The sequence below is a fragment of the Telopea speciosissima genome, chromosome 4 (genome assembly GCF_018873765.1).
Source record: "Telopea speciosissima isolate NSW1024214 ecotype Mountain lineage chromosome 4, Tspe_v1, whole genome shotgun sequence".
Taxonomy (NCBI): Eukaryota; Viridiplantae; Streptophyta; class Magnoliopsida; order Proteales; family Proteaceae; genus Telopea; species Telopea speciosissima.
In genome coordinates, this window is record NC_057919.1 from 60,738,231 (window position 1) to 60,765,841 (window position 27,611).

The 27,611-nt window shown below is 38.4% G+C and overlaps 3 protein-coding genes and 1 long non-coding RNA gene across 5 annotated transcripts; 1 reads left to right on the plus strand and 3 right to left on the minus strand.

Moving 5' to 3' along the window:
* Positions 1-832: 832 nt before the first annotated feature.
* LOC122659928 (ribosome biogenesis protein WDR12 homolog) lies at positions 833-7,321 on the plus strand. 2 transcript variants are annotated; one of them, XM_043855089.1, is made up of 14 exons: positions 833-1,038; positions 1,269-1,369; positions 1,849-1,955; positions 2,320-2,355; positions 2,507-2,592; positions 4,380-4,447; positions 4,544-4,654; positions 4,762-4,887; positions 5,442-5,582; positions 6,454-6,496; positions 6,672-6,737; positions 6,855-6,991; positions 7,103-7,138; positions 7,228-7,321. In XM_043855089.1, exons 1-14 carry the CDS (start codon positions 873-875, stop codon positions 7,318-7,320), a joined length of 1,317 nt encoding a protein of 438 aa, XP_043711024.1. In that variant the 5' UTR covers positions 833-872; the 3' UTR covers position 7,321. The 2 variants fall into 2 exon arrangements, with proteins under 2 accessions (XP_043711024.1, XP_043711023.1); XM_043855088.1 differs by lacking the exon at positions 6,454-6,496 and having other exon boundaries at positions 6,629-6,737.
* Positions 7,322-9,113: 1,792 nt separating this feature from the next.
* On the minus strand, positions 9,114-14,909 carry LOC122659933. The gene is made up of 3 exons (XR_006332584.1): positions 14,895-14,909; positions 12,674-12,678; positions 9,114-9,255 (listed from the first exon to the last, which is right to left on the minus strand). It is a non-coding gene; the product is annotated as an uncharacterized LOC122659933 (long non-coding RNA).
* A 144-nt stretch (positions 14,910-15,053) lies between these two features.
* On the minus strand, positions 15,054-27,393 carry LOC122659931 (homocysteine S-methyltransferase 2-like). The gene is made up of 3 exons (XM_043855091.1): positions 27,387-27,393; positions 16,178-16,249; positions 15,054-15,444 (listed from the first exon to the last, which is right to left on the minus strand). Exons 1-3 carry the CDS (start codon positions 27,387-27,389, stop codon positions 15,271-15,273), a joined length of 249 nt encoding a protein of 82 aa, XP_043711026.1. The 5' UTR covers positions 27,390-27,393; the 3' UTR covers positions 15,054-15,270.
* LOC122659927 (protein ROOT PRIMORDIUM DEFECTIVE 1) lies at positions 19,578-21,672 on the minus strand. The gene has a single exon (XM_043855087.1). It carries the CDS (start codon positions 21,289-21,291, stop codon positions 19,924-19,926), a length of 1,368 nt encoding a protein of 455 aa, XP_043711022.1. The 5' UTR covers positions 21,292-21,672; the 3' UTR covers positions 19,578-19,923.
* Positions 27,394-27,611: the final 218 nt, after the last annotated feature.

Here is a 27,611-nt window from a genome sequence, read left to right on the forward strand (position 1 = left end):
TACTAGGACTTGGTCATAATAGAATCCCCATCTACTTATCACTAAAAACGACTTAACTGTAAACAAAGAAATCTTTTACCCAAAAAAAACAAAAACTGTAAACAAAGAAATCCTGATTCTAAAAGGATTGACATTAAAACAAGGGTAAATTACACGTCATCCCCTGATTTTCAAACTAAACTCAAATCATCCCTTGGTTTTTGAAAATACTCATCCGTCCCCTTCTACAATAATGGTGTTAGTCTGTTGTTAGTTATTAGTGTGAAAGGACTATTTTACCCTTGTATTAAAACATTAGAATTAAATTTACAATACTACCCTTCAAAATCTATGTTTGGATGTCAAGGGTAGTCTAGGGATTTAAATTTATTTAATTGGCTGACATCATCACTTAATAGCATAAAACTAACGATAGGGACTAATTTATCATATTGGGGTCTAATATAGTGGGTGATTTGAGTATTTTCAAAAGCCAGGAGGTGATTTGAGTTTCATTTAAAAATCAGGGGGTGGATGTGTAATTTACCCTTAAAACAATCAAGATCCCTTTACGGAACTCCTATATTCTCAGAATTTGTTTCTGGCACATAGATTGTTCCAATTTCTAAGCCTTAAAATGTTTCTGGGCCAAGTTTCTGTTCCAGGTATTAACCCATTCGATTCCCGATTCTTGAAACCTTGTTCAACCCTACATCGAGTTAGCGAAAACCCTAATAAAGAAAACTGGAATGAAGTACCAGTTCTCTATTTCCTCTGTCCGTCCGATTGCTTTTTGGATCAAATAGGTGAAGATACTCTCTGCTGCTCGGAGAGGCAAAAGGGTTTATCACTTATCAGTGGTTTTTGGACACTTTTCATCTTCTCTTTCCATAATGATGGGGTTTAACGGAGATGTAGCAGAATCATCAAGGCGGGTTCAGGTCCGCTTTGTGTCGAAGCTCAAGCCGCCTATGAGAGTTCCGCCATCTTCTATTGCAATCCCCTCCAACCTCACCAGGATGGGCCTATCTGCTGTTGTCAATAATCTTATCAAAGCTGGTAATTTTCATTTTGTATGCATTTCCCTTATGGGTTCATTGACTTATAGTAATCACTTCCTCTTTGATTATGTATTATGGGTGTCTTTTCCTACTGCTGCTGCCATTTTCTGTGTTGGAATTCATGTGTGGGCTGGTTCTTGTAAGTTCATAGAATTTTTGTTGCAGTAGCCTTGTCTCTTTTGGATCACAAAAATTTGATATTATTTTCCTGCCACATGTGATTATCAGAAAGTTCTGATTGGGAACCTCAACCTTTTGATTTTCTCATTGATGGTGAGCTGGTTCGGATGCCACTTGAACAGTTTCTCCTTGCCAAGGGCATTTCTGCGGTAATTGCATTCTATACATGTTGATTCTTAATCTGTCATCAAGTATACAAGTTATGTCACCCACATATCTCTTAATCTATTATTGTCAAATAGTTTGAAAATTACTAGTCATGCACTGTTTTAAAATGGGCGTACCCAGTGCACGAGGCTCCCGCCACTACGGGGTCTGGGGAGGGTCATAATGTACACAGCCTTACCCCTGCAAAGAGGCTGCTTTAACCCGTGACCACTTAGTCACAATGGAGCAACCTTTACCATTGCACCAAGGCCCGACCTATAGTCATGCTCTGTTTTACTGGGAATTTTTTGTTTGAAAGCAGAAATATTAGAAATTTCCTTTTTATTTATTGCCTTTGCTCTATTGGGTATCCAACCAGTGATTTACCAGGGCATGGTTCGAGTGTGGTATTTGACATTTCATGTGGCTTAGATTCTCTCTGCTTCTAACTCATACACGGAATTATTTATGTATGTTACAGGAGAAGATTCTTGAAATTGAATACATAAGGGTTGTGGCACCACGAAAGCAGGAGGAACCATGTTTACATGATGATTGGGTCAGTGCAGTTGATGGTTCTAATCCTAGGTATGCATGTCCATGTTATTAAGAAGAGAAAGAAAATGCAATTTAATCCTTCTGGTTTTATAGTTACCTGCTTTAACTGAAAATATTTCTGTATTTGTTTCTGATTAGAGGCTCAACCACTTCATCCTTAATTCATGATGTTATTTTCTTTCAACTTAATAATGGAAGGAGGAAGAGGGGGGGGGGGGGTTGAGGGACATTCTTTACTTTTGTCTTGCTATAAAAAATTTCTGGCAGGAAGTCAGAAGTATTATCCTTTGTGATCCCTGAAATAGTAGCCCATGGTTTTCTGATAATTTCTAATCGGTACATTTTGTTGAAGTTTTCAATTCTAAAGGCCACACTAACATGTATCATCTTACAGGTTCATATTAACTGGGTGCTATGACAGTTTTGCAAGGTAATGCTTGAACAAGATTTTATCTTATAATCTTTAAGAGTACATCCTCAATTTATTTGTTCATTTATTTCATTTGACTACTTTCTTCGTCATAAGGATCTCATGTTTGAAGAGTGTTTGTATGTTACATTACAGCTTATACTTTTTCCAGGGTATGGAAAGCTGGTCGGTCGTGTACACATATATTAGAGGGACATGGTGATCCAGTTACTTCTGTAACTATTGTCAATCAAAAAGGTATGATGAGAGGTGAGATGGTTATCCTCTCACGTATTGACATTTCCCTTGCCAAGAAATCCACCTCAGTGGATTCCGATTTGTGATTGCTGCTTAATATTGCATGGTTAGAATATCTTCACTCTTGCTGACCAAACAAAAGAGAGATTGCATGGTAGATTTCTTCCTCATTTCTTGTGAATACACATTTAAAGTCACAGGAAACAATGTTGCATATGGGTAATTGAGTCCCTTGAACATGGACTAGAGAGAATGTATATAACCGTTGATTCTTAGGCTAATGGCTTGTTCATTTCGTTATTGGGTCTTGCACGTGATTTCTACTGGTCCTTAATGTAAATTGGCTGTCTAAAACCAGCCACAGGTGTAGGGATTCTTCCCTACACCAGCATGAATAGCCATCGGGTAGGTGTAGAGGAATCCCTACACCAGCAGTACAAATTGTGGGCTGAGTTAGGATTTTAATTTTGTTATTTGTTAAGTCAGTTTTTATTGAGTTGTAATTCTAATTAGGATTCCTAGTGCAAATTTGAATCCTAGTTAGAAGTCCTAGGTAGTATTCCTATTTCAATTATGAGTCCTAGTTAAGTTGTGAGTCATAGTTAGAGTTTGAATTCTGTCCAGCCATAAGGCTATATATTGTAAGAGCTCTTGAGAGCCTCCCACGATTTATGAAAAAGAAAATTGTTTTGATACATTCCACTATCCTGAGATAGGCTGTGAAGATGGGGCTGAGATAACCTTCACTAGTTCACTGTTTTTCTCCTTCGAGTGCATCCAAATCTGTTCGAGTTTGCTACTGCCAATTGGTTGAAGTTTCATAGCTCAGTTGTTCAGATCTGCTATCAGTTCAGGGATCCATCCGACAACAAGTATATAATCCCCATCCCCAAACCCTTCTGATCCTAATCCTCTAAACCAAACCCTAACATCCCTCCATCTCCAAACATCAATTGCATAACCTAAAACGTGCCCAGCCTGAATCCACCATCAGAAACAGTCCAAACTTGGACTGAAGCTCCCTCTCACTGTTAGGGAAACTTGATCCAAGCCCCTGCCCACAATACCCATTATAAACCCTAGATTCCTACATTATTCTCCTTTCAAAAACCCGAAACCCTAAACCTAATTTACCATCTACTCAAGTTTACACATTTAACTCCATTAGAACATCTCAGGACCTACGCTAGATTGTTCCCCTACATCGTCTACCATAATCCATCCATCAAACTCTAGACCTATTCAAATCCTAACCCTAATTTCACTATTTACCTAATTCTGCACTAGCCGATTCCATTAAATCCTAGCAGATCCTGGTTCTGGTTCTAGTTGGCCTTATCCCCACCTAGGATTACATTAGTCCTGTAATCAAATTTTTTGTTCATTGTATTTTCTTGTCTTAATATTTTAAGCCTAGTTGAGCAAGCAATAGTATTTCTTATCTGAAGAAGCTGAATGGAAGAAGGATCTAACGCATCTTAAGAAAATAGCAGACAATTCAATTCTTTGGCTCTGGAACCTTCTTGATATCCAGTCTACTGATCATATTAGATCATTTTCTTTACACTGCCTCAGTATCTCTTGAATGTTGAAATGCACCTGGTCTCAAGAGGCTTGAGGTCTTTTTTGCAGAATACGCAACTTTTCTAGGTCTATGAAACTGGGTTCCGTCAGGGTTGGTGCCTTAGCAATTTCTAAATGCATGAACTGTATGTGTGAATGTGTGTTTTCATGAGCAATCTTTATCTGTATTTGATCATTAATTTGGTAATGCTGTGCTTTCACAGTTACTGAGGATGTTACCAACATATGTGTAGCCACAGCTTCAAAAGATCGGACATTAAGGTTGTGGAAGGTAAATAAGATAAGCTGTTGGTGTTGACTTTGATTCGGAATTTTGTTGCCTGATATCTCTTTTAACCCCCCCCCCCCCCCTTCCAAAAAAAAAAAGTTTGATGTAGATGAGGTCCTCGATCATCCTACGAAGGTTAGAGCCTTTAAAATCCTCAATGGGCACAAATCGTCTGTACAAACTGTTGCGGCTCAGACGTCTGGAGATATGGTCTGATAATTCTGACCCATCCTTTCTATGTCAATGATAATGTGCTTGTAATTGATCCAGAGGGTAGTTATATGTTCTTTTACTATTTTTTGTTAAATTCACTGTAGGTATGTTCTGGTTCTTGGGATTGTACTATCAATTTATGGCAGACAGATGAGTCTGATGCAGAAAGTGATCTAGTTTCAATAAAAAAGAGAAAAGTGGGAAGCAAGAGAGAAGAATTGCAGTCAGAGGTATTCATTATTTTATTATCTAAAAATAGCAAAGATTTGATATTTTCATCAATGCTCCTGCTCTTGCTTGTCCAAAAAAAATTAGATTTTCCTTGGAGATGATCTTTGCACACTTGCATTCTAGGAAACTGTTAGGTGGCAAATCTGCCTCAGAAGGAACACCCTTGAAAGTCTTCCTTGTGGTACATTATTATGCTTACATACTACTCTCTATGTTATATTGCATTTTTTTGGAGGCTTCTTGATGAACGAAATTAGAATAAACTATTAGTTCATTTACAAGGGAGAATTGTGTGGTGGATATTCCTTTTGCGTATAGTTTAGAGCCTTAAAAAGGAGTGGACTGGTAGAATAATGTAGGGTAGGTTACAGATCTGTTACAGATCATAAATATTTTTTTATACAACATTTATGAAGTCAGCACTTAAGTATTTAATCTTTTACACCGGTTTTTTATTTCAGTTTTTTTTGGTTTGTTTTTTATGTTGTCTTCACTTATTTTTCATTATGACAGTGCTATTTGTAGAATAATAGTGACTTTTAATGGTGTTCAGGGGGAGGCTGTATCCACACTTGTGGGACATACACAATGTGTATCTTCTGTTGTCTGGCCAGAACGGGAAACTATATATTCTGCGTCATGGGATCATTCTGTTAGAAAGTGGGATTTTGAAACAGGCAAATCCTCGAACATTGTAAGTTTGATATCCTTATTTTGGCCTTTCTTGCAGTTGAAAACATAAGTTCTGATGCAATATTAGATGAGACTGGGATTCTGGGTCACCCAAATGGAGTTAGCTATCTAGATGCTAGTTTAGGAATACCAACAAATAGTCTATTGGTGCTTGGTTTGGGAACTTGATATTTTTATGAGAAAATGTAGCCCTTTGGCCTTTTACAATCTTATTTAAGTCAGTCCTTCATTATAGAATGCCTTATCAGGGAACTTTTTCTTTGAATTGATATACTTTGGTTGTATTTGATATTTTGTACTACAGTTGTCCTGAGTTCCCACTAGTTTGCATGGACCAAAGTTTGGCATGAATCATGTATCTGTTTCTTGAATGAGTTACTATTAAATTATGGGGCTGCATAAATGAGATAGTAAACATTCTTTTTGATGCAACCAATATGCTGGTGGGGACTTTCATTCAGCAAATTCTTCTTTGGATAGCTAAGTCAGAAGATCAACATGTTTTAATGATGTTAATCATCAAATATACAAGGTCTTAGTCCTACCAAGTCATTCAGTTGAATGGTCTGAAGAGAAGGTCTCCTCATCAGTGGTTGTGCTCACCACCAAGCTAGCTGGGCATATCAAGTGATTATGATTGCTGCCCAGCCTGGCTGATATTTGGCTAGCCGATTATGTAATTCACTGATTGACCTACCTACCTGTGTGCCGCATGGAGTGTAAGGAGGCATTAAATACCATGCCAACATATTGCATTGGGCTTAACTGGGCATTAGAGAATTGCAATTATAATCTATAACATACAATAATAAAAATATTCACCAGAGAAATAATTCACTGGAGAGTTTTAATATTCAACCTTCTCTACGTAGTTCTGTGGGAAAGCCCTCAACTGCCTTGATGTTGGAGGTGAAAGTTCTGCACTTAACATTGGGCTTAACTGAGCATTAGAGAATTGCATTTATAATCTATAACATAGAATAATAAAAATATTCACCAGAGAAATAATTCACTGGGGAGTTTTAATATTCAACATTCTCTACGTAGTTCTGTGGGAAAGCCCTCAACTGCCTTGATGTTGGAGGTGAAGGTTCTGCACTTATTGCTGCTGGTGGTTCCGACCCTGTCCTTAGGATATGGGATCCTCGAAAACCAGGTCAGTTACTCAGTTGAAAGAAGAACAAGTATTTTCTCTCTCTCTCTCTCTCTCTCTCACACACACACACACACAAACACATTCTTTACATCTCAATTAAAAAAGTGTTCTATGCAGGAAGTTCTGCTCCCATCTTTCAGTTCTCATCTCACTCCTCTTGGATCACGGCTTGCAAGTGGCACAAAAGATCATGGTTTCATTTGGTTTCTGCGTCTTATGATGGGAAGTTGATGTTATGGGATTTAAGAACTGCGGTATTGTCTCCATCCTATAAGTTTATATTGATTCTGTACTAAAGATGTTTCAGGTGTGTGGGCTAATTTTACCTTTCTTTGATGTCCAATCAAAACACCTTTTTGATTCAGTGGCCGCTGACAGTACTAAACTCACATAATGACAAGGTACATATTTTTTTCCATGTGTGTTCCTTCATTGATCATGTGCACAGGCTGCTATTTTCTCTAACATTGGTGCCTACACTAAAACACAGGTGCTTTGTGCTGACTGGTGGAAAGGTGATAGTGTAGTCAGCGGTGGAGCAGACTCCGAACTTTGCATTTCTTCTGAAATTCCTTTTGAGTGAGGTATGGTTATAATATTCTCTTCTGTTCTTTGACCAACTTATCTGTTGGAAAATAATTTTCCAGGTTTTTGGTTGCATAGAAATTTCTGATTGTAAGCGTTTTTCCAGGAGAGGAAGTTTATGATACTTGTTTTCTTCAAATTTGGAATTCAGTTTCTATTTCCCTCTACTTTTCCTGTTGCTGAAGGGCTCTTATCAATTTCTATCCAACTAGATGGCAAACAATCTTTCTACTTTCCTGGGAAACCAATCATCCATTACAAAATTGGACTTTCATTAACCTTACCCTGCACCCTTTTGTTCGGTTCTGCTCTCTCACAAACTAATATCGACTTAATTTCTTTAATTTTTGAATCGTTCTACTATAGTCCTATTGAAAATTTTAATTATTTCCTGAATCTTTCTTGACTTGTTTTCTGGCGTCACCAATGCATTTGACTACATATGTCATGTGCATTGGCTCATATTTTCCATTTGCATGCGAGATGAGGCCAAACCAATTTAGTCAGACTGGAAGGTGGAACTTAGTTGATGCAATGGTGTCAATTTGCCACCCAAGTGTTTAGTACTCGGGGTCATGGATGGATCACTCACTTCCGATCCCGATCTGATCCCAATTGACTCCACTGAGTTTGGGAATGACAGGGTAATTCAGTCACGATGCAACAATGGGGCCTGTTGTAGAAGTACTTTGTTATGGGCTTTTGTTTGAAGTATTTTTATTTGTAATGGCCCAACTTTAAGGTCCAAATTTTAGGTATTCTTCTAGATACATCTTTAGGGAGTCTTGGGGGGGGGGGGGTTAAGTAGGTTAGGAATTAGAAGTTATAAACGAGATGTAACCCCTCCCATCAATTTGTTCAGTTTTTGTTTTTGAATATTGAGAGAGGGATTGATATGCTGCCCCCTTATTTTTACATCATACATGCCTAAAGAGGGAGAGGAGTTTCGGTGTGTATTGATTATTATATAGGGGGCCCATATCATCAAATGAGGAGAAATGAAAGAGAGAGAGCCTGTGACAGGGCGTGTATGCCGTGGTCACATGTCTGCTTTTTCCCTAGAATATTTTATTATATTGTGTGTGAACTCTCTTTTCTCTATCCTCTCCTGGCTTGTAATCATCTTCCCCCCGGTCCTACAGCACTGCTGCTTTTCTCACCTCTTCTGTTTTCTATACTTCTCCTATTAGTCTACTCAGGTGCTGATCTACAGAACCAGCAAGTCAGACTCTATCGATTGGTAACCCCTGCTACATCAGCTGCTGAGATACATAACCGGCAAGCTCTTTAGTATCTGGTTTTATCAAATAATATACTTCAGATCTGAGCCTGGGGAGCAGTCTATCTGACCAATCTAATCTTTCATTCCTATTGTGGAATTTTGGTTGTCTGGCTGCTTCATAGGGTGTAAACAGGCCTTGTCAACTTCAAGAGTTTTTTTTGGGTGATCGGTATTGGAGTGGTGGATTGGGCTCCAGTGCTCCACCGATTCTGAGTTGACTTGAGCGCAACATGATCCCAATACCTAAAGCCATGCTCCCCCCCCCCCCCCCCTTAAAAGAAAACTGCGAGTTTTTAAACTGCTCCTACCTGCTGCTGTCATTACTCTGAGGACATTCTCATTGCTTTATTACTGTTCCGCTGTAAAAAAAAATTGGTTCCCAGTAAGTACTAGTAGAAGCAAATTTATTACTCTGGGAAATTGTTGTTTTCTATTTCAATTTGATTGAATTAGAAAAGCACTCTGTGTTCCTTAACAATCTTATGTTAATTTCCTCTGATTTGCAGCAATACAAGAGTATTAGCATAGGCCTGCTGAGTTGGAAAATCTGAAATTCACTCCAATGAAGCTGGTCAGAAGAATTTTATTAAGGTTATTTGTGCTTGTATATATACACAATTTTGATGGCATTTGATCGGTATGACTTTACAACTCTGAGTCTTTTGTTCAGAGGAGCAATTCAGGAAACCATGTCTGTTCTCATCGTAGGAAAATATTACTTGCAGAGGGTGTTGTAGAGGAAAGTGTTGAACATTTAAACTGATCTAAATATGTTAGGTTTATGACCAGGATACACAATTTACTGATAAATTGACCAACAATTGAGATGACTTTTGCATTTTTTTCTTCTTTTCTTTTTTGATTATTATGTATGGGCAAAGGGTTCTTACATGGGGCTGAGCCCCAATTTTTGTTGACCGGTAGAGCTCTAGGTCTCCACTCACATGTTTAGTTTCAGTGAAAACGGAGCTTGCCAAGTTGTGAAATGAGGTTTTGAAAAATCCAAGAAATGGGAGAGTGAGTGCACAGTGCTGGCTCTGAGTACATGTGCATGGACATACGGGGATGCACTGGGGAGAAAATGGTTTATTGAGTTTGAAAATTGACACTTTACTTATCCAGACAATCCATCCCATCTATCCAATGATCAGAATTGCCAAATCATTATGCCATTTGGCAGAATTAGAGGTTCCACGGAGTGGAGCCTCTCTACTAGAACAAGTAAAGGCACCCAAAAAAAAAAGCACATCAATAAGATGCGATAAAACAGTATCATACACAGGAGGGCAGCGAAGTCATTTCATGTGAGAAAGAGAGATAGACACAGGTGTTATTGTACCATGCCTTGGCGGCTCAAAGAACCTTTTCATATATATATATATATATATGGAAAAAGAACAATATCCAGGAGTGCGGCTTATACCAGCTCTCCGTGTGTCTATTTTTCTCCTCCCAATGTGAAAAGACATCTCTATCTCTAGTTTTGGGAAGGAGAGGACATAGGCACAGGAAGAGACACGGTGTAGGCTGCGTTCTTGGCTTCCTATATATTTAGGGAAAAAGAATGCTACCTAGTCATGTGTAGCCTGTGTCTAGACACAGCTCCTCCTGAAATGATTGCCTTGACCCCCCCCCCCCCCCAAACAAAATGAAAAATCTTCCTTTGTCGATGCCCCTACAGTCCCCCGTGCAGCCTTTGCCCAAACACAATTTCTCCTGAAATGATTGCCTTGCCCCCCCCCCCTATACAAAATGAAAAATCCTCATTTGTCGATGCCCCTACACATCCCCTCAGTGACCCCGCATTGGTGTAGGGGTCACGAGACCAGACAACATTCTTCTTCTTCTTCCTCTCTCTCCTACATATTTCATTCTATGTTACGGGGTTTTTGATGCCAAGGATCCAATGTGACTCTTTTGGATATGGGCAGTGAGCAGCCTTGTTTTTTTTGTTGGAAAGAGAAAATGCATTAAAACTAACCAAATAAAAGCTTGACAATTTCGATCTTGAAGATCTTCCTTTTACGACTGTTCCTAGCCTGAAACTGCTAACTTATGTGGGCTATTGAAATACAGTCCTTATCCATCTTTTTAATACAATAAGATGAAAATGATTTCAAAACACAACTAATATTAAACAGAATTGAAAAGATCTCCCAAGGCCATAGATAAAGCTTTGGTTATATAAACACAGTAAGATGAGCAACCCTTGACGCGTTTTCCTGTAAGGGTAGAACTAGGGCAGCCCTTTATATTGTGTGCATTGCAGTAGTTTTAGCCAGCAATCTGCAACCCTATTAGCCTCGTTGTCACAGACCTACACAATTGGATGTCCGTGCGACACTCACTAGCATGCGATGCTATGAGTTAGCCTAAACAAGCCACAACAGATAAGGAGGAGAGTAAGGCAGAAACACACAAATGGTAGGAAGACAAAGCACTTTCAATAATAGAAGGGAAGCATAACAACCTAGCAATATAAAGGGGATCACCAGGCGAAGTGTGTAGCAGGATAATGGGGCCTCATGCCACTAGCATAGGGGCAGACTACCAAAGGCTACACTCTTTAACAACTTGTCACTCCCCTATGAGGATACTTTTATGCTTTTTGTACTTTCCAGAAGGAAACATGACCCCCCTGAAAAATCATACTCATAGAAAATTATTACAAAAATGCCATTAGGTACCATCCCCATTCCATGGCCCCTCAAGCCCTACCTATGACACAATCGTAGGCCATGCGAACAACGCTGGATAAAACAGTTGTGACATTTTCCCCCACTCGTAATGTTGACACCCTCGTCAACTCATCTTGAGGGTACTCTTCGATCTTGTCGGAGAAAGCTAATAGAGACGTTGTTGGTTCCCAACTTGCTTCGGACTCTGGCAAGTCCTTCCACTTGACTAGGTACTCCATTAAAGGTCTGTGGGGTTGCACTTGCATTCACCACTCAACTACAATGTATTCGACCTCTTTTGCTGGGGTAAACTTCACTACCTCTGGAGGGCGCTTTGAAGTGTATCCGCATGGTATGGCTTTAAGCAAATGGCATGGAAGACTGCCTTAATACGACTCAAGTCTTTCACCAAGTTTAGACCAATTCGTTTTCTTCATATTTAGAACCAAAGTTGTGGGTGGCTCCCATGTCTAGCATTGTTGTAGTGGGTTTTCCATTAATTTTGGCATTAACAAACATTAGTCCCTGGGATGGGATCTTTTGTCCTCAACTTGCCCCTTCAGGGCGTACAACAATCGAAGGGTTCCCACTTGTGGCTCTTCCTCGTTTTCCCCACCCCCACTCTCCACCTCTTCGACCGGTGGAGATGATGCTTTACAACATTGATAGTTCCAACACTCCAAGGCTTTATGTGGTCCCTTACATAAGAAACATTGTATGGTTGGTCTTGACTCGGCCGTCAAGACGGCGGAGCCCTTTGTTCTTTCTTCTCTTGGTGATGAATTATTATTCACCCAAAAGAAGAAATCCAAAAATTGGCAATGGACATGACATCTATATTTCATTATTACTATTTTTCTTCCCCCCCTCTTTTTCATTTTTGCAAAAGCAGATATTATTGTTACATTTTGTACAATCATTGTAGGGCCCGGCTTCCTGCAACCTACCAATAGAACTTGTAATGTGTTGTACACTTGCGAAAACTAGAGGTGGATTAAAAAATAGATCACCAGAGAAGACAACAGGTAAGGTGATGGGGTACTTCTATATTCGTTGATAAGCAACTATAGGTGCCTGGTTTGATACCCAGCCTCTGTTCGCTAACGTTTCACCTAAAAGCTTGAACTATTAAGGAAGGGCAGCGTTAATGATGTATACATCAACACTTCCCCCACACGTGCAAGCCAAGATCCCATGGTTCGTGCACGTGGAACTTATGCGGCATTTCTTCGCATGACACTGAGGGAGAAGAAGTGTTAGCCCTTACTTGATTTTTGCACTTCGCAGGACTTAAAACACTTGACCTCCCTATTCTAATAACATGTTCGCTACCTTTCACCTAAAAACTCGAACTAGTAGGGAAGGACAACGTCAATTTATATATCGACAACCTCTACTTCAGAAGCAAATATTTCTCCTGTCACTTAGTCTCCATTCATACCCTTTATTTGTAGCAAATTTAATGCAAGAACATATCTGATTTCTCTGGAAAAATACATTCAAAACATGTTTAGATCTAGCATTACATTTATGATAATTCACAAGTAATAGGACTGAGAAATTAGTGAAATACCTTGAAATCAGAAGACTCTTCTATTTTGGCATAATGCAACTATAAATATGAAAATAAAAAAGAAAGAGGGGCAAAGATAAGCTCAAGCTTCTTTTGAACCATGTGCCAAGTGTTTGGCACTAGGACTCCAATTCTTGAACTATTAGTCACTGTATGGGATTTACTTATCAAAATTGATCAAATCCATGAAAGTTACCAACTTTTAGAAGCCTAATTCTTCATTCCACTAGCATTTTTTCAAGTGAAAATCTTAGCCAATGTGGGGTGTCTACAATCATAATATGACCAGCTGAGCTAAAAATTTATAAAACAAAGGGATAAAATATCATCAAGAGCATCTTAAATACAATCAAAGAAAATTCTTTCCTATTGGGTGGGTTGGCTCTTGACAGGAAAAGCAGAAAAATGGCAGAGAAAAATTTATGATCAAGAATATCTCTGAAAACTTTATTGCTGCAGGAAGACAACAATTAGACAAACCAAAATGAAAGAGTTCGAGTTGGACTCACACAACTTTGAAGTTCCAATTTATCATGAGTGATATTTCAATTTACTAAGGGCCCGTTTGGTAATGATTCCGTTATGAGAATGTTGTTCTTTGACAAAATGATCTTTTACTACTGTTTCTTTATTGAAAGATCATTTTTTTGTTTCCTACTGTTAGGCGTTTGGTAAACCTGTTTTGAAACTGTTCTCGGGATCATTCTTAAATTAAATGGTGTTTGGTAAAACATGGTTTGGAAATTTTTTTTTAATAATATTGTCAATATTTATATAAAAGTCAAAAGCCATTCTGTGTAGATTGGTGGCATTAAGGTTTGGGTAATTGACATCAATCTCTTAACAAATTAGAAAAATATTATTACATCATCAGTCTCCTAAATTTAGAATAATACATCATAAAGTCCTAATAGGCAAACCTAATTAAAAGGAGATGTCAATATTTCAGGAGGAGGCTCATTAATCCAACAACCACTTTCATTTGGATGGAAGAATTGAGGTGATGGTAGGTCAAAGTAGTGTTGCTGATGTTGTTGTTGAGTGGCTTTTCTTCTATGGATCTCTGACAACAAGTGCTTCTCTCCTTTTCTAAAGAGCTCATTTGCAATCTTCCATCTATCTGCAACTATCTTTCTTAAAGCCGAAGCTACCATCTGGCTCATGGAAGAAATCCATAGGCTTACCACTTCACATCACCGTACGACAAGACTTTGGCTTTCTGACCCCATGCCCCATGCTTATGCTGATCACAGATGTCAAGGCGCCGGCGAACCAAGGCGATCAAAAGAAAGGGGGGGCATGAAAGCCAAGTCGGCACCAACAAGGTGGTAAGACTTCGCTTAGGCGACGCCTTGACAAAACTATGATGTTGATCCAATCTTTCCACGGATATGAAAATGTGTCCCAAACCTACCTGTTTCCATAGCCAAGATTAATAATTGGGTGTTCTGTAAAAATTTATAGATATGGTTTTGGATCCATGTATTGTCACTTTGTCAATGAAGAAATAAAGTTTATTTTTCTCCAGTATTACTGCTTATAATTGCCCTGGTAATTCTTTGATCATTGAATCAATATTTGTTACTCCTTAATCCTTAATTCCTTGTAAGAATACACCACTCTACATACAGTTGACATTCACCCATGGTACGAACATATCAAATGTGTTCTACCTAGAATCACCTACCAGTTAAAAATTCAACTTGATTGGATCCTCCAGTTTTTCCAAATCTCTTTTTAGACAAGGAAGATAAATATCAGTTTTTAAAGAAATAACTCTATAGATTGGATTATTTCAAGTTCTCAATTTTACAAATACATGCTCTTTGATCAGATCATCATATCAAAGGTGAATCAAATGCTATATGTGCAGCAACCTTCTTGCCCAATTAATTTCTATAAGCCAGCAACATTTTTGTTTTGATGGAAAATACAAATCAATTAAACTAAGAGCCAAGGAAAGAAACTACATTGTCCGATATCGAAGTGGTTAGTTTTCAGTTTTGAGCCCTTAAAGCTAAATTATGGAAATCAACAACATTTTCTGATGAGAAATTTTAAGTAGAAGTCATTAGAGTGATTCATCTATTATCAGAACATATTACATTATTACATACATCCATTGAAGCTCACCTAGACTCTCAAAGTAATCCTTGCATGCCACTGCTTACAATGAAATAGTAGAACTATACCCCTGCTGTTGCCTGGGCACAACTAAGATGTGATTAAATAGGATAATTACATAGACTAAAAAACAAAGCAGAAGAAATCTGTAGGTACCAACCCTTGAGCCATCAATAAGGAGTTGGTAGTTATAACTTGCAATACAGAAGCAAACATATCTGTTACAAACACTTCTATGGATAAGAGAGGATGTTTACATTTCCCTTTGTGTCTTCCTTTCTGCCCCCTTCCCTACATCTCCTTGTAAGATAAAGCTTGAACAGTAGATCCCTTGTTGAGAGCTCTAGCTATGCCTCTGACATTATATGAAGTTGTTCTGCAACAGCCTCCAATGAGTGAAGCACCAACCTCATGCCATTTACTAACATATGAGACAAAATCTTCATCTGAAACATCAGTAGACACCTGCAATAGGAAATATGAGGAATAAGAGGATATGGCTATTATATAAGCTTGAAGAATGTTGAAACCAAACTAAGATTGACATCACAATTTAATTCAAGAACATCTTTAGCTATGTTTTGCCACTTTTAAAACCCTTTAAAAGTGGCAAATGGCTAATATTTTGGAATACCCTGAAAGATGATCCACGACTCAAATTTTTCCCATCAGGAGAAACTTTTTCCAATTCCTTGACCGGAGGTGATTCGTCCATAGGATTTTCTCCGATACCTTCCTTTGGCTTCTCAGGATTTTCAGAAGGTGGAGGCAAATGGTTTATATTTGGGAATACCCTGAAAGATGATCCACAACTCAAATTTTCCCCATCAAGAGCAACTTTTTCCAATTCCTTGACAGGAGGTGACTCTATAGGATATTCATCGATACATCCCTTTGGCTTCTCAGAGTCTTCAGAAGATGGTAGCAAATGGGTTATATTTGGGAATACCCTGAGTAGATACAAGACCCTGTAGCAGTTTGGAGGGGCCATGAAAATGCAACCAGTTGGTTTCTTCACCAGAATAGACATCTTGAAATTCTGACATCATGATCCCCCAACCCATTCAGTTAAGTTTCAGTATGAGAGCTCAAGTTCACAACTTCTTATAATTTAAGAAGTCGTGATTAAGCAGATAAAAGCAATGGACACAACTCAAAAATTGGAAAGCAATACAAAAGAGTAGACAAAAAAACTCACTATCCACTCCTTCCGATCAGCATCATATGTCTCACCACTGTTTGAATAAATAAGTATCGGTTTAGTTGTAACCTGCAGGATCAACCAAGAAAGTTATTAGAATTTAAAAAACACGGCATCAAATTCTAATTCAAGGACCATACCAAAAGGAAGGGGAAAACAAAGGTGATTCAAGGACCAAAATTTTAGATTCATAAAATCTGCTTTTAAATTCTCCATGCTCTCATGCAGCAGCTGGATATGCCTTCTTTATTATAAACTGGTCTTGGTTTCCAACCGCATGCTACCCAACTAGTGTGGCCTAAACCACCCATTCCTGGCCATGGATATGTACTCACTATATCAATGTTAGATCCCACATAAGCTGGCCTTGTAAATATTTTCATTTGGTAGTGATAAGCTGTCATTATTAACATGGCCTGGTGATGGCTAGGTACCATCAAGTCTAACCTGAGATCCATCAAATTAACAAGATGAATAGGGTACATAGTTTAGTGCTAACATAACTCTCATTCTGGAACTTACCAAATCTATGAAAGATGTGATGATCACTCACAACAAAGCAACAAAAAAATCTTTGTCCTTGCAAACTAAAATAGACCCATCTAATAAAAGTTCTCCAATGAAATGATTCTGGTCAACTTTTTTTTTTTTTTTTTTTTTGATAGGTTTAAAATTTGGGTAAGATCCACCGAAGTGAGAAGCCTTAACCGGGTGTGGTCCGAAGACTGTTCCCGTCCCTGTCAGGTACAACCTTGAATAAAATCCTAGTATCTTCTCTATCAATAATAGTTATTAAAATGAGCAAAACCCATCTTAAATCAATGCTGCTATCTGCTGAACAAGCACAAGACCTTCACAATTCAAACTGCTGAGTTCACCCATCTAGCTACTTCCAGTGCTCCTGATGAGTTCACCGACCACCCACTTAAAGATGTGGTCCATCAAGCCCACTTATCCAACGATTTGGGGACCAGGCCAATGAAATCTAAGACCTTCCCCACAACTGGAAACAGCAGCCAATGAACCAAAGAGTTGGTGAAAGCCTGTGGTTTTGGCCATAGTCAAAAGGGAGTCCACTTGAAGCCAATGAAAATACCAAGTAACATAAGAAGCTTAACTATATGTAATAATTCATAAAAAAGTCTACTTCCATTTAAGCTAAGCAACAGTACAGTTGTGTATATATGTCAAACATCAATCCACAATAACCAAATTCTAATTAATTATAACTTGAAACTTTAAAGATAACTTATATTTGGAAAAAAAAAGAACAAAACAAAATGAAAGAAGCATGCAAATACATGTCCTTAGGTTGGAACCATAAATCAATTACCTCAACAAAATTGGGGTCCTGTTCAGCTACAGTATCAGTAGTGCGTACTTGGTTCATCATTCTGTAAACATCCTGATACAGTAAAAACAGTCAACCCTCGATACACAAGCTCCTAAGTCTAAACCATTTTATTAGCAAAAGAATTTCACCCACACAAACCACATCCAATCTGATCCAATAGCAACAAAACTAAATAAAGTAAATAGAAAATTGTTCTTCCAATTCTCATAAAATAAATTCTTGAAAAAAAGATGAATCACTAAAGTTCAAAACCCTAGACCCATTGACTCCTTACATGTAAAGCCAACTGAATACTCAATTCCCAAATCTTTGTCGTCTTCTTCCCTTCCAATCTAATTCTCACCAATCCATGACCAAGCCCCAATTGCCTTCTCTTTGAATGCAGAACAGAACACCCAAGCTCCAAAATTCTCACCAATCTCTGTTGTTCAATATTTTCACTTGTTCCTCTCCCAACATCCCCAAATCAACTGCTTCCACCTCATAAAAAAACCCAAATCAAAATGCTGAAATTCAGGCGCAGAGTCAAACCCTAGTCAGGCCCTGTGTACCCAGACCCAGTCCTCGACCACCAGAGCTTCTTCCTCCTCCTTCCGCTTCACCTCCTCCTGAAACCAGAACACCCACTATGCCACCACCACAGAAGCCCTCTTTTCCTTTCCTCTTCCTTCAGACCCAATTGACTGTTCTTCCTGACCCATCTCATTTGTTCTCTCCAAACCTCCTCTCATCGCCTCTTCCCACAAAGTCATTCTTCCAGAACTTCGTTCTCAATAACTAGCATAAAAGCCACAGATCTCAAAAGCAAAGTGAAAATTGAGAGAGCGGGACATATTGCTTCTACACAGATTTCAGGTAAGGGTTAGAGAGAGAGAGAGAGAGAGAGAGAGAGAGAAAGAGAGAGATTACCTGCTTTGAATGGTCGAAAATCTGTGAGGAAGATAGAGACTTGCAGTGATGAAGATCGCATAGGGACGAGAGGAGAGGCAATGTGCTTCAATGGACTCTCGGCCAGTCGCAAGAGCCAAGAGGCACTCAAATTTCAGTCGTGAGCGAAAGAGGGGAGGTAGAATTCATCGGGTTTTTGAGGACCACAAAGTAGAACTTGTTTCTTGAATTTGGTCTTGGGAATGAGAAACATGGGTAACCATGTTTCTTCAAAGTCATCCTCAGATGATTTTTGGGACCTGGTTCGTTCTTGGGCACAAAAATCTGAGCCAATGTTGCCAAACATTTTATTCCCTTTTTCTGGTCCCAAATGGAATAAAGAACAGGAAAAACGTTCTCGGGAGCGTTATCAAATGGGCATTAAGTGACTGTCCCAATGAACAAAGAAAACCAGCATGAAGGATCAGGAAAACTATCTGAGAGACTCGGACAACAATTAACTAATTAATTTTTTAAGAATATAACAAAACGAGCTGTTCACACCCACAAAGAAGATAATGAAGCTGTCCATAGGCTGGAAGGACAATGATCGAATCAGCTATTGCATGAAGGCTCACCACTCCCTTGGAGCTAAAATAAAATCTAGTGATGACATTTAGTGGAAGTGCTCAACCCACTATGTAATTGCAGACATTCTAGTTTTAGTGGAATGTTAACATTTTCCACCCCAAACCATAGTTGTCACAGCGCCTAGATGAATGAAGGCGGTCAGGGGGGGGGGCAAAATTAAGGTGACACTAGCAAGGCGCCAGTCCAGGCAAAACCGCCTAGGTGACGCCTTGACAACTATGCCCCAGACTAAAAACTGAACAAGCACTAAGATGAAATCTGTATGATGATGTAAGTATGTAACAGGGAGATGATTCCACCAACTTAATTGTTTTATGGTTTCAATTAAATCTTTCAATTTCCAAGAAAAGAATAACTGAAGTAGGCATTTGTCATATTCTAATGGCTATAGAAGGAAGCACAAAGTTTGCTAATTGATCTCTGATGACAGAAACAATTCTTTGACGTACATAAGAGAATAACAAAAGCAGGTAGCATCTGTCCCATAGATATTATATAAAGCTTCAAACCAGGAATTTGGAGCATGCACCGCAACAAATACAGTTCCCAGGTCCCACACACAACAAATTAATTAATACCAAAAACTATCAAGAAAAATATCTAGAAGAAAGAGACAGTTAAATGGAAAGCATCAACCGGGGTTGGACAAGCCACAACTGATGGTTTGACCATATGAATTAAGAATGACTAATGAGGACAGTATACCATACTTACCATAATTGGTACTGGTTCCTCATGAACACAAATTGTTTTGAGCAGCACCCACGATGGATTATCATACAACAAGGAAACCCTCTCAATATCCAATTATCCATGTAGATGGCAATGTGAATGTGAAGATAATTTAATTTATCTCTCAATGCATGCAGCATCATTGTAACTCTTTGAGATCCTCCACACATGTATTGCTGATATCATGGGAATCCCCACCATGTTTTTCATCATCAAAACTCTCTAAGATTGGAATAACCCAATCTCCATCTCTTGGACCTTCCCCTACTGTATTACAGACCATATTGTTATGCCCATCCTTCATCTCATTCGAAGGTTGTAACTCTCTGGTGTTTCGGCACCCTAGCAAGAGGAGGTCAAGCATTTCTTTCCGAACTGCATATATAGGGTTGGGATCAATCAAGCAACCTTTGCAATATGCCTCCCTAAGAAACACAGTTTGGGTGCTCCCTTTGGTAGATATATAGAAAATTCCAGGGTGTTTTAAAAGGAGTTCTCGGATATTAATTTCCATGCCCAAATCCCTACGGAAGTGAGATAAGCGTTCTACCTCAACCATCTTTTCTATTGTCAAACACAAAAGCTCATGAAGAATACCAACAGCACGTTTCTCAAAGCGCTCAATTCCGCCACAGGTCTGGACTCGAACAACATCCTTCTTCTCATAAGGCTTCAAGTAGGGAAGCCTTTGCCAATTCTTCAATTTCTCCCTAAACCCTCTCTCAATCTTAAATCCAGTCGGGAAATTGATTTGGAAAGCATACCTTGTTTCAAACTCACTCAACCACTTTTCCTTGTACTCTTTCTCTCTCCATTTTTCTACCTCAGCTACAGCCAAGTTTTCATTTCTAGAAGCCAAAGCTACTATCTCTAGATCCACTAGCCTGAAGTCAACTGGATACTTGAGGAGAATAGAATCTCTGAAATCCTCAGGCAACCCCAGTTCTCTTCTTATCAACCTCAAAGCATAGATGTGCAATGTTCCATTTGTAGTCATCATAAGAAGCTTCTTTAAACGCTGAACCGCCATCAATTCTGATTCCTTGATCACCTTAGCTTCCTCCTTGATCAGATTGAGCATCCTTGGAGTTGGTTTGCAACAAAGCTTTCTTTTCAAAGGGTGTGTAAATATCTGAAAAATATGAGGGTATTTCTGAATAAAAACACCAGGCCCAATGTTCAGTCCAACGATATTTTTCCACATTGAGAGCAGCTGAAGAGATACATAAGGACCCCTACGATTTAACATCAATTCCTGCAATTTCAGTACTATCTTCAATCTCTTGAGCTGGCTCATCAATTTGTCAAGCCTAAGATCCCTTGTTCTATCCTCTAAACGTGTTCGTGCGTTAACTACTGGTTTCTTCCATCTCTTCTGTGTATTCAAGTTGAAAGGACCAAATCCAATGACATCTTTTGATAGGGGAGATGAAACACTTTGTAGAATCACCCCCTTCAAGCTTTCAGACGTCCTTATCTTGTGAGAGCTAAACAATGATCCCAACATTTTTTGTTACCAATCAAAGCAATTGTTAGGACTGAAGGTTGTTGAATCTTACTATCAAAATCAGAGGCCACAGCCGCAAGTTCAATTGGCAAGATAAATAACGCCGCAGATAATAATAGCCAACATTACTTCCAATTTTGGGCATCGCCTTACCACAGAGTAAATCATGCTTTCCTAGTAGCTATCATTCCCAATCAACCCATTTTATCAGTAATGCACTGATTTCGATCTTCAAGAACTACATCTCATATTGATTTTCAGTTTCAAGTACCCAGATTTCCACATCCTGCATTTATATCAAACCCTGGAAAGGGTAACAATTTTAATTAATCCGACGGACAAACTCAGAAAAGAAATACCTGCAAAACCAACAATATGCTAATATTAAAAAAGCAAAGTCGCGTAATAATTGAAGATTCAAAATAATACCCAAAAGCCAATTGATTTCAATAATCTAATGTGTTTATTATTTTTCAAACAGAACAAACCATATTTTGGACCAAGGAAAAGATTTGCATTGCCTACATGCCCCCAATCTCTCTAGAAACTCCAAAGAATATCAGTTCAATATTTAATTTTAAGGGAAAGACATAAAAATAAAAAAATCAAAGTAGGCAGGAAAAAAGCGCATATAATAGATGAAACCCAGTTTCAATTGACCACATATAAACTAGTTACCCCGCGATAAGGTGTCTATTTCAACTACATAAAACATGCAATTAGACTAGCCAAATGCAGATAAATTTAAACTAGGGTTATTTTTTTTGTTCTTTTTAACAATACTGAGATAGAGGGAGAGAGAGAGAGGAAAAATCCACATAAATAGCAATAATATTAGAAAAAAAGTTAGCTGTAGCAGCAGAAGAAGAAGAAGAAAAAGAACTCATTAGAAGACAAGAACAGGCAAATAGGTACCCTGTTATCGTTTGATTTTTTGTTAATCTATTATTGTGTTCACTCTGGTTTTTTTACCTTGCAAACAGTTTCCTTGGTGGAGGAGATAAGATGAGCAACGCCAAAAGGTTGAGCCATGGCCAACCAAACTTCGCTGAGATATCTGAAATTATAATCAGAGAGTTCAACTAACTGACAAAAGGTATGTTTTAAGGGTGGGTTTTCCAAATCCTCCTAACAGATGGGGGCAGAGAAGCACAGTAGCTTATGACCGACCCATCCAAAAAAAACAAAAAAAAAAAATCAGATGGGACAAAATTGAATCAGAAGTGCTCTTTTTCTATTTTGTGCTGTGAGAATAATCTCGTGGAAGAGAAACAACGTTTGGTAAAACTGTTACATTTCTGTTCCACAAATAGAAAATGAACAGAAATAGTCTTTGGCTGACATTTTACGAAACCACTTCTTTTATATAAAAAATTACATAAATACCATTACGTTCATTATTAATCCATAATAAATATGATTAACTCATTATCATAAATAATACTATAATTTAAAATTATTTTGATAAAAATCAACATAGTTTTTTACCTAAGATTCTCTTTACCAATTTAATACCCAAAATCAATACCTTAGAATTATTTTTCTACCAAAAAAAAAAGAAAAGAATTATTTTGATAAAAATCAACATAGTTTTTTACCTAAGATTTTCTTGCCATTTGATTTGCAATTTATTTCCTTAGGTCATTCGTCTTTGCATGCTCCCACTGACTACCATAAGAGCGTGTTGTAGAAGGACGCTCACATAGGCTATTCAAAGTTTAATTCCAGATATAAAATTAAACCACTAAATTTCTGCCTTGAAATTGTGTTAAAACAAGTCAGCTCACATAGGCTATTCAAAGTTTAACAAATTAAGGCTTACATTTGAGCCCACATACACCTCTACAGCATATGAGGAAAAACTGGGCCTCCATTGCCCAAAACCATAATCATTTGGGCCAAAAGACACCTCACCTGCCAAGACAATCAGGCTTAGTCCATGAGGGCCTTTGCAACTCAGACTCTAGTTGGTGCGGTGGTAAAGGCAGAGAGACAGAGATGGTAGTTTATGTAAGAGCTGATTAATTGGCCTATGAAGCAAGAGTTCATTTTGGCCATGATATTTGGAAATGGAATCCAAATATCATAAATTCAGTTGGGTTATGGGAATCACATCTTAGCTTTTGGTTTTAACAACTCAACTCAGCTCAATTCAGCCTTATACCTACTAAATGGGGTTGGCTACATGGGTGTTTTTTCTCTAATCAATTCTATTATAAGACAACAAATGAAAATAAGTTACCTCCATGGCAGCACACATATAAGCACTGCAGACTATACATGGTTAAGCATAGTTCACGGCGTCACGGCGATCCAAGTAGGTGGAGGGGTGTCTGATCGATATATTGACACGTCGCCCGCCATGGCGTTGCCATGGCGATCATGTCGACCATGGTAGAATTGTAATTAAATCCAAAGTTGAATGACAAACTAGTAGATAAATCAAGATTTATAAGAGCAATGGCAGAATTTTAATTAATCTGAAGTTGTAAAGGAGTGGCAGAACTATAATTTACTGGAGTTAAAGAGAAAACTGAATGGGCTAAACAGAATGGCAATAGAGAATATAGGAGGTTTAATTTAAATAATATAAGTTGTCCTTACTTGCAATTTTAAAGACTTAATATGTCTTCTTCAACCTTGCAATTACACGATAGAAAGAAAAAACTTAGAAACCAAGGCTAAAATAGGAAATTTAGGGAAACAGGGAGTGGGTCTAAGGTTGGGGAAGAAACAAAAAATTAAAGAAGAAGAAATTGAAGAGGGAAAGAGAGACAGGACGCCATGGCATAGGTCGATATGCACATTTCTCCAGCGCCATGGCGACGATATGGCGGCGCCATGGCAACTATGTGGTTAAGGATCACTGATTTAGTTTGATAAATTTTGATAGTTGTCCTTGTATCAGTGAACTTGCTATATAAAAATCCACAATTTATATACTTCCAATTTGAAATGGAGATATCATTACACATCACCACAACATAATGATGCAGTGAACCATTTTGAACTTTCGCCCTAAACTCAGTGGAATACTTGAGAAATCGACCACAGATTCCATTTGTGAATACAATCTTCTAACACCTTCATGTCTAAATTCCTTAACAACTTGGAACTCAGACAAATCAACTTGGTTACATGAGGAGAGAAAAAGGATCCAAAAACTGATACAACGATTGCATGAGTTTTTGATCGTCATCTCTCATGAATCAGCCTATCTTTTTTCAAAAAGAAAAGGAGGAAAAAAAAAAAAACCAGAAAATATCTTCTTCTACCGAACTAGAAAGACAGTTGTGCACAATCCTAAACGTGGCTGAAAGATTTATTTATGGGCAAGGTTTCATAATTCCACCAAAACATCAAAACAATGAGTGCTTTAAACTCTAGGAACTGAAGACATCAGAGAACTTCACAATCTGAAGGGGTCATCTTCTAAGAAAATGGAAACATAAGAGTTAAAAACAAGTGAAAAATGAAAAACTTCGACTCCAAAATAATTCCACAAAAACAAGGATTGACAGAAAAAGTAACTGAAGGAAAATTTTAACTAGTTAAAAGATATTTCTAGGCAAATAAAAGGATTAGAGGCAATCACGAACTGAAACATATTTACTATTACTTCACTTCTAGAATCCAAAAAATAAAAAAGATAACAGCAAATCATTGGCCCCATGCAAGTACTGCTTGTATTGTATGGACATTCTATTAATTTGTCCATGCTACTCGGGGGAACCACCTCAATGATGATAACAACAAATCATTGATGGATTTTTTTTTTCAAAACTGAAAGTTTCACTTCAAAATGAGTCATTGTGTTAGCATGGGGATCATTGATTCGATCAAATGACAGGTAACCCCTACAATTGCCTGAACCTATTAACACTGGGTTCCATTAGAAAAAATTGGGGAAATGAAAAAAACCTCTGGTTTGTGGAACAGGGATAGGGTGAAGCAACGGTTACGGAGAGAGGGACAGAGACGAGCTTCAAATGTGAAATGTAGGGTTTATGGCCAATCGTTGGTTAACAGAGAGCAAGCGAGCGAGCGAGCGAGAGAGAGAGAGAGAGGAGCAAGGGTATTGAAGCTACCTATTTACACGACTAGGCCATTGAGTTTCAGAAAGAGCGACAAAGCTTCAACTCTGTGCGTGCGTAGCTTGAAAAATGGAGTCGAGCTTCAGAGGAGTTTCAGCTGTGAGAGAGGCCGAGCGTGAGTTGGGCGATGGTGAGGGTATTTCTTCAATATATTCTTTTCATTTTCTTTTTCTCCGGTTCAGCCTCTTGGAACACAAAAACAAACCGGTTGTGCCAAACACATTTCCATTCTATTATCATTCCCACAGAGCAGAAGAACACCAGAAGTATTCTCGAGGATGTTACCAATTAGTTCACAGAGAACCAGCCCTTGTACTAGCTTGCTTTCCTAACCTCTTATCTCTTCTGCCTTTTATCATTTCTCTCAAACTTCAAGGAGTAGTAGAATCACGCAGTGAAAAAGAATAAGAAGAATAAGAGGTATCTTCCGTAAATTTGAAATATATCATTTTAATCATTGAAATTGGAAATACCTAATTTTCAATCAGTAAGGACAACTTCAGATCATATTTCTCATTACCCATTTGGATTTTTTTTGTTGTTTTCCGGATTCTGTAACTTCTTCCCGGGAAAAGCTTCAAGACACAATCTTCTCGCTGGTGGCCTCCGGGAACAAATAAAGGCAAGTACTTACTGTTTCAGGCAGGCTTTATTGCTTTACTGTTTGGGCCTCCGAGTCTTTCACCCTTTTAGGTTGAGTTGGTTTGGACCTTTTGACGGGTTTGGCTCTATTTCTGATACACGTTGGTTGTAATGCAACACAAGGATATATCCTCTAGTATGTACCTAATGACCAGGAACTACATCAATGGCTAAAGAATAATGGCCACCTAATAGAAGAAAGTGAAATAAGAACAATCAGCTGAAAATCTCAAACTTTTTAGAGCAGAAGCACTTCAAATATTTCCTCCTCGGAGTGAAAATTTGACATGATATGCAAGATTTATAACCAAAAGGCTAATGAACAACCATTTGTTGCTCTGATATGAATAGGTCGGTAGGTCTACTTTACAGACAGAGTGAAGAAAAGTATATGTAGGTCCTAAAACAATGTAGTAAATAGTGGAACTCGCAAATATATCTGAAATCGAGTAGATGGACTTTTTTTTGGCTATTCAACAAGGATCAGATCCAACAATCAACTATGAGAAATAGATGAACTTATTAGTTAATTTCAACTCAATGTTAGAACTGGCTCTAATAATTGATGGACATTGAGGAAAAAAAAATCTATTAAGTCCCATTGAAAATGCACTTTCAACCATTTTACCATATGCTGATGTGATGATAGGGGTGGGCTAGCAATTACAAAAATGCCAAGTAGGTTCAAGGTTGAATTCTTTTTCACCTAGAGGAGCATCTCCAGCTCCATCCTCTTGTAAGAACTTCAAATCGGATGGGCCTCCTCTGGCTTTATTTTTCCTTAGGGTCCTGTTTGTTTGACGGAAAAAAGTGGAAAAGGCAAAAAGAGGTGGGAAACTTGTACTTGTTTCCCACAAACTACCACAAATGTGACTGTTTGGTTATATGGGGCGGGAAATTTCCAAACAAGCTCATTAAATGCATTTATTCTTGTCTGGTGAGGTGGCACCCCTCTTTTTCCCACCCCATTCACTTTCAGAGTCCTACCAAATTGGTAGGACTTTGGCACTATTCATGGAAAAGTTACTTTTGAGTCTATCTCTCTCCTCTTCCTATTTCCTTTCTTTCCCATGGAATCCCACCCCATGTCCATTTCCTCTCTCTCCCACTAAATCCCACTCCACTACAAAATGCATATTCCATTATTTCTTTTCCTTTCCTTTTCTTGTCAACCCAACCCATGACATGTGGGACCCACCCTCACAAGTTTCCCAACCCTTTTTATCCGTCAAACAAATGGGACCTAAAGTGTATTAAGTGGGTTTTCAAGTAAAGTCAGCTGACCTTTAACCCCCTTGTGGTCGGTCCCAAGAGACCCAAGAATACGAAGTTGCATTGAAACAATGGCCAGATGATCACCATCTTAATTGAAAGTAGGTTAGGGACAAGTGGCACCTTGGAATGAGTTAAAGGAAGGGTTCAGGAAATAGGGACCATCCTGTGGACAGTTATAATGCTAAAGATTATACCATCGGATCAACTACTGAGGCAGTTACCATGTAGATAACATGGAAGAGGACGGAGTTAGTTATAGTAACAATCATAGTTGTCAAGGTGTTGCCTAGATCCAGGCGCCTTGGTCAT

What these genes read in the sequence shown, in the direction of transcription:
- LOC122659931 (XM_043855091.1), bottom strand. An exon ending in CTGATCGGAAGGAGTGGATA is followed by an intron (nt 15,445 to 16,177) that starts GTGAGTTTTTTT and finishes TTCCTATTGCAG; the next exon opens with GTGTCTACTGATGTTTCAGA.
- LOC122659928 (XM_043855089.1), top strand. Translation starts at nt 873, where the DNA reads ATGATGGGGTTTAACGGAGATGTAGCAGAATCATCAAGGCGGGTTCAG. An exon ending in GGACATTAAGGTTGTGGAAG is followed by an intron (nt 4,448 to 4,543) that starts GTAAATAAGATA and finishes AAAAAAAAAAAG; the next exon opens with TTTGATGTAGATGAGGTCCT. An exon ending in CAGGCAAATCCTCGAACATT is followed by an intron (nt 5,583 to 6,453) that starts GTAAGTTTGATA and finishes TTCTCTACGTAG; the next exon opens with TTCTGTGGGAAAGCCCTCAA.
- LOC122659927 (XM_043855087.1), bottom strand. Translation starts at nt 21,291, where the DNA reads ATGTTGGGATCATTGTTTAGCTCTCACAAGATAAGGACGTCTGAAAGC.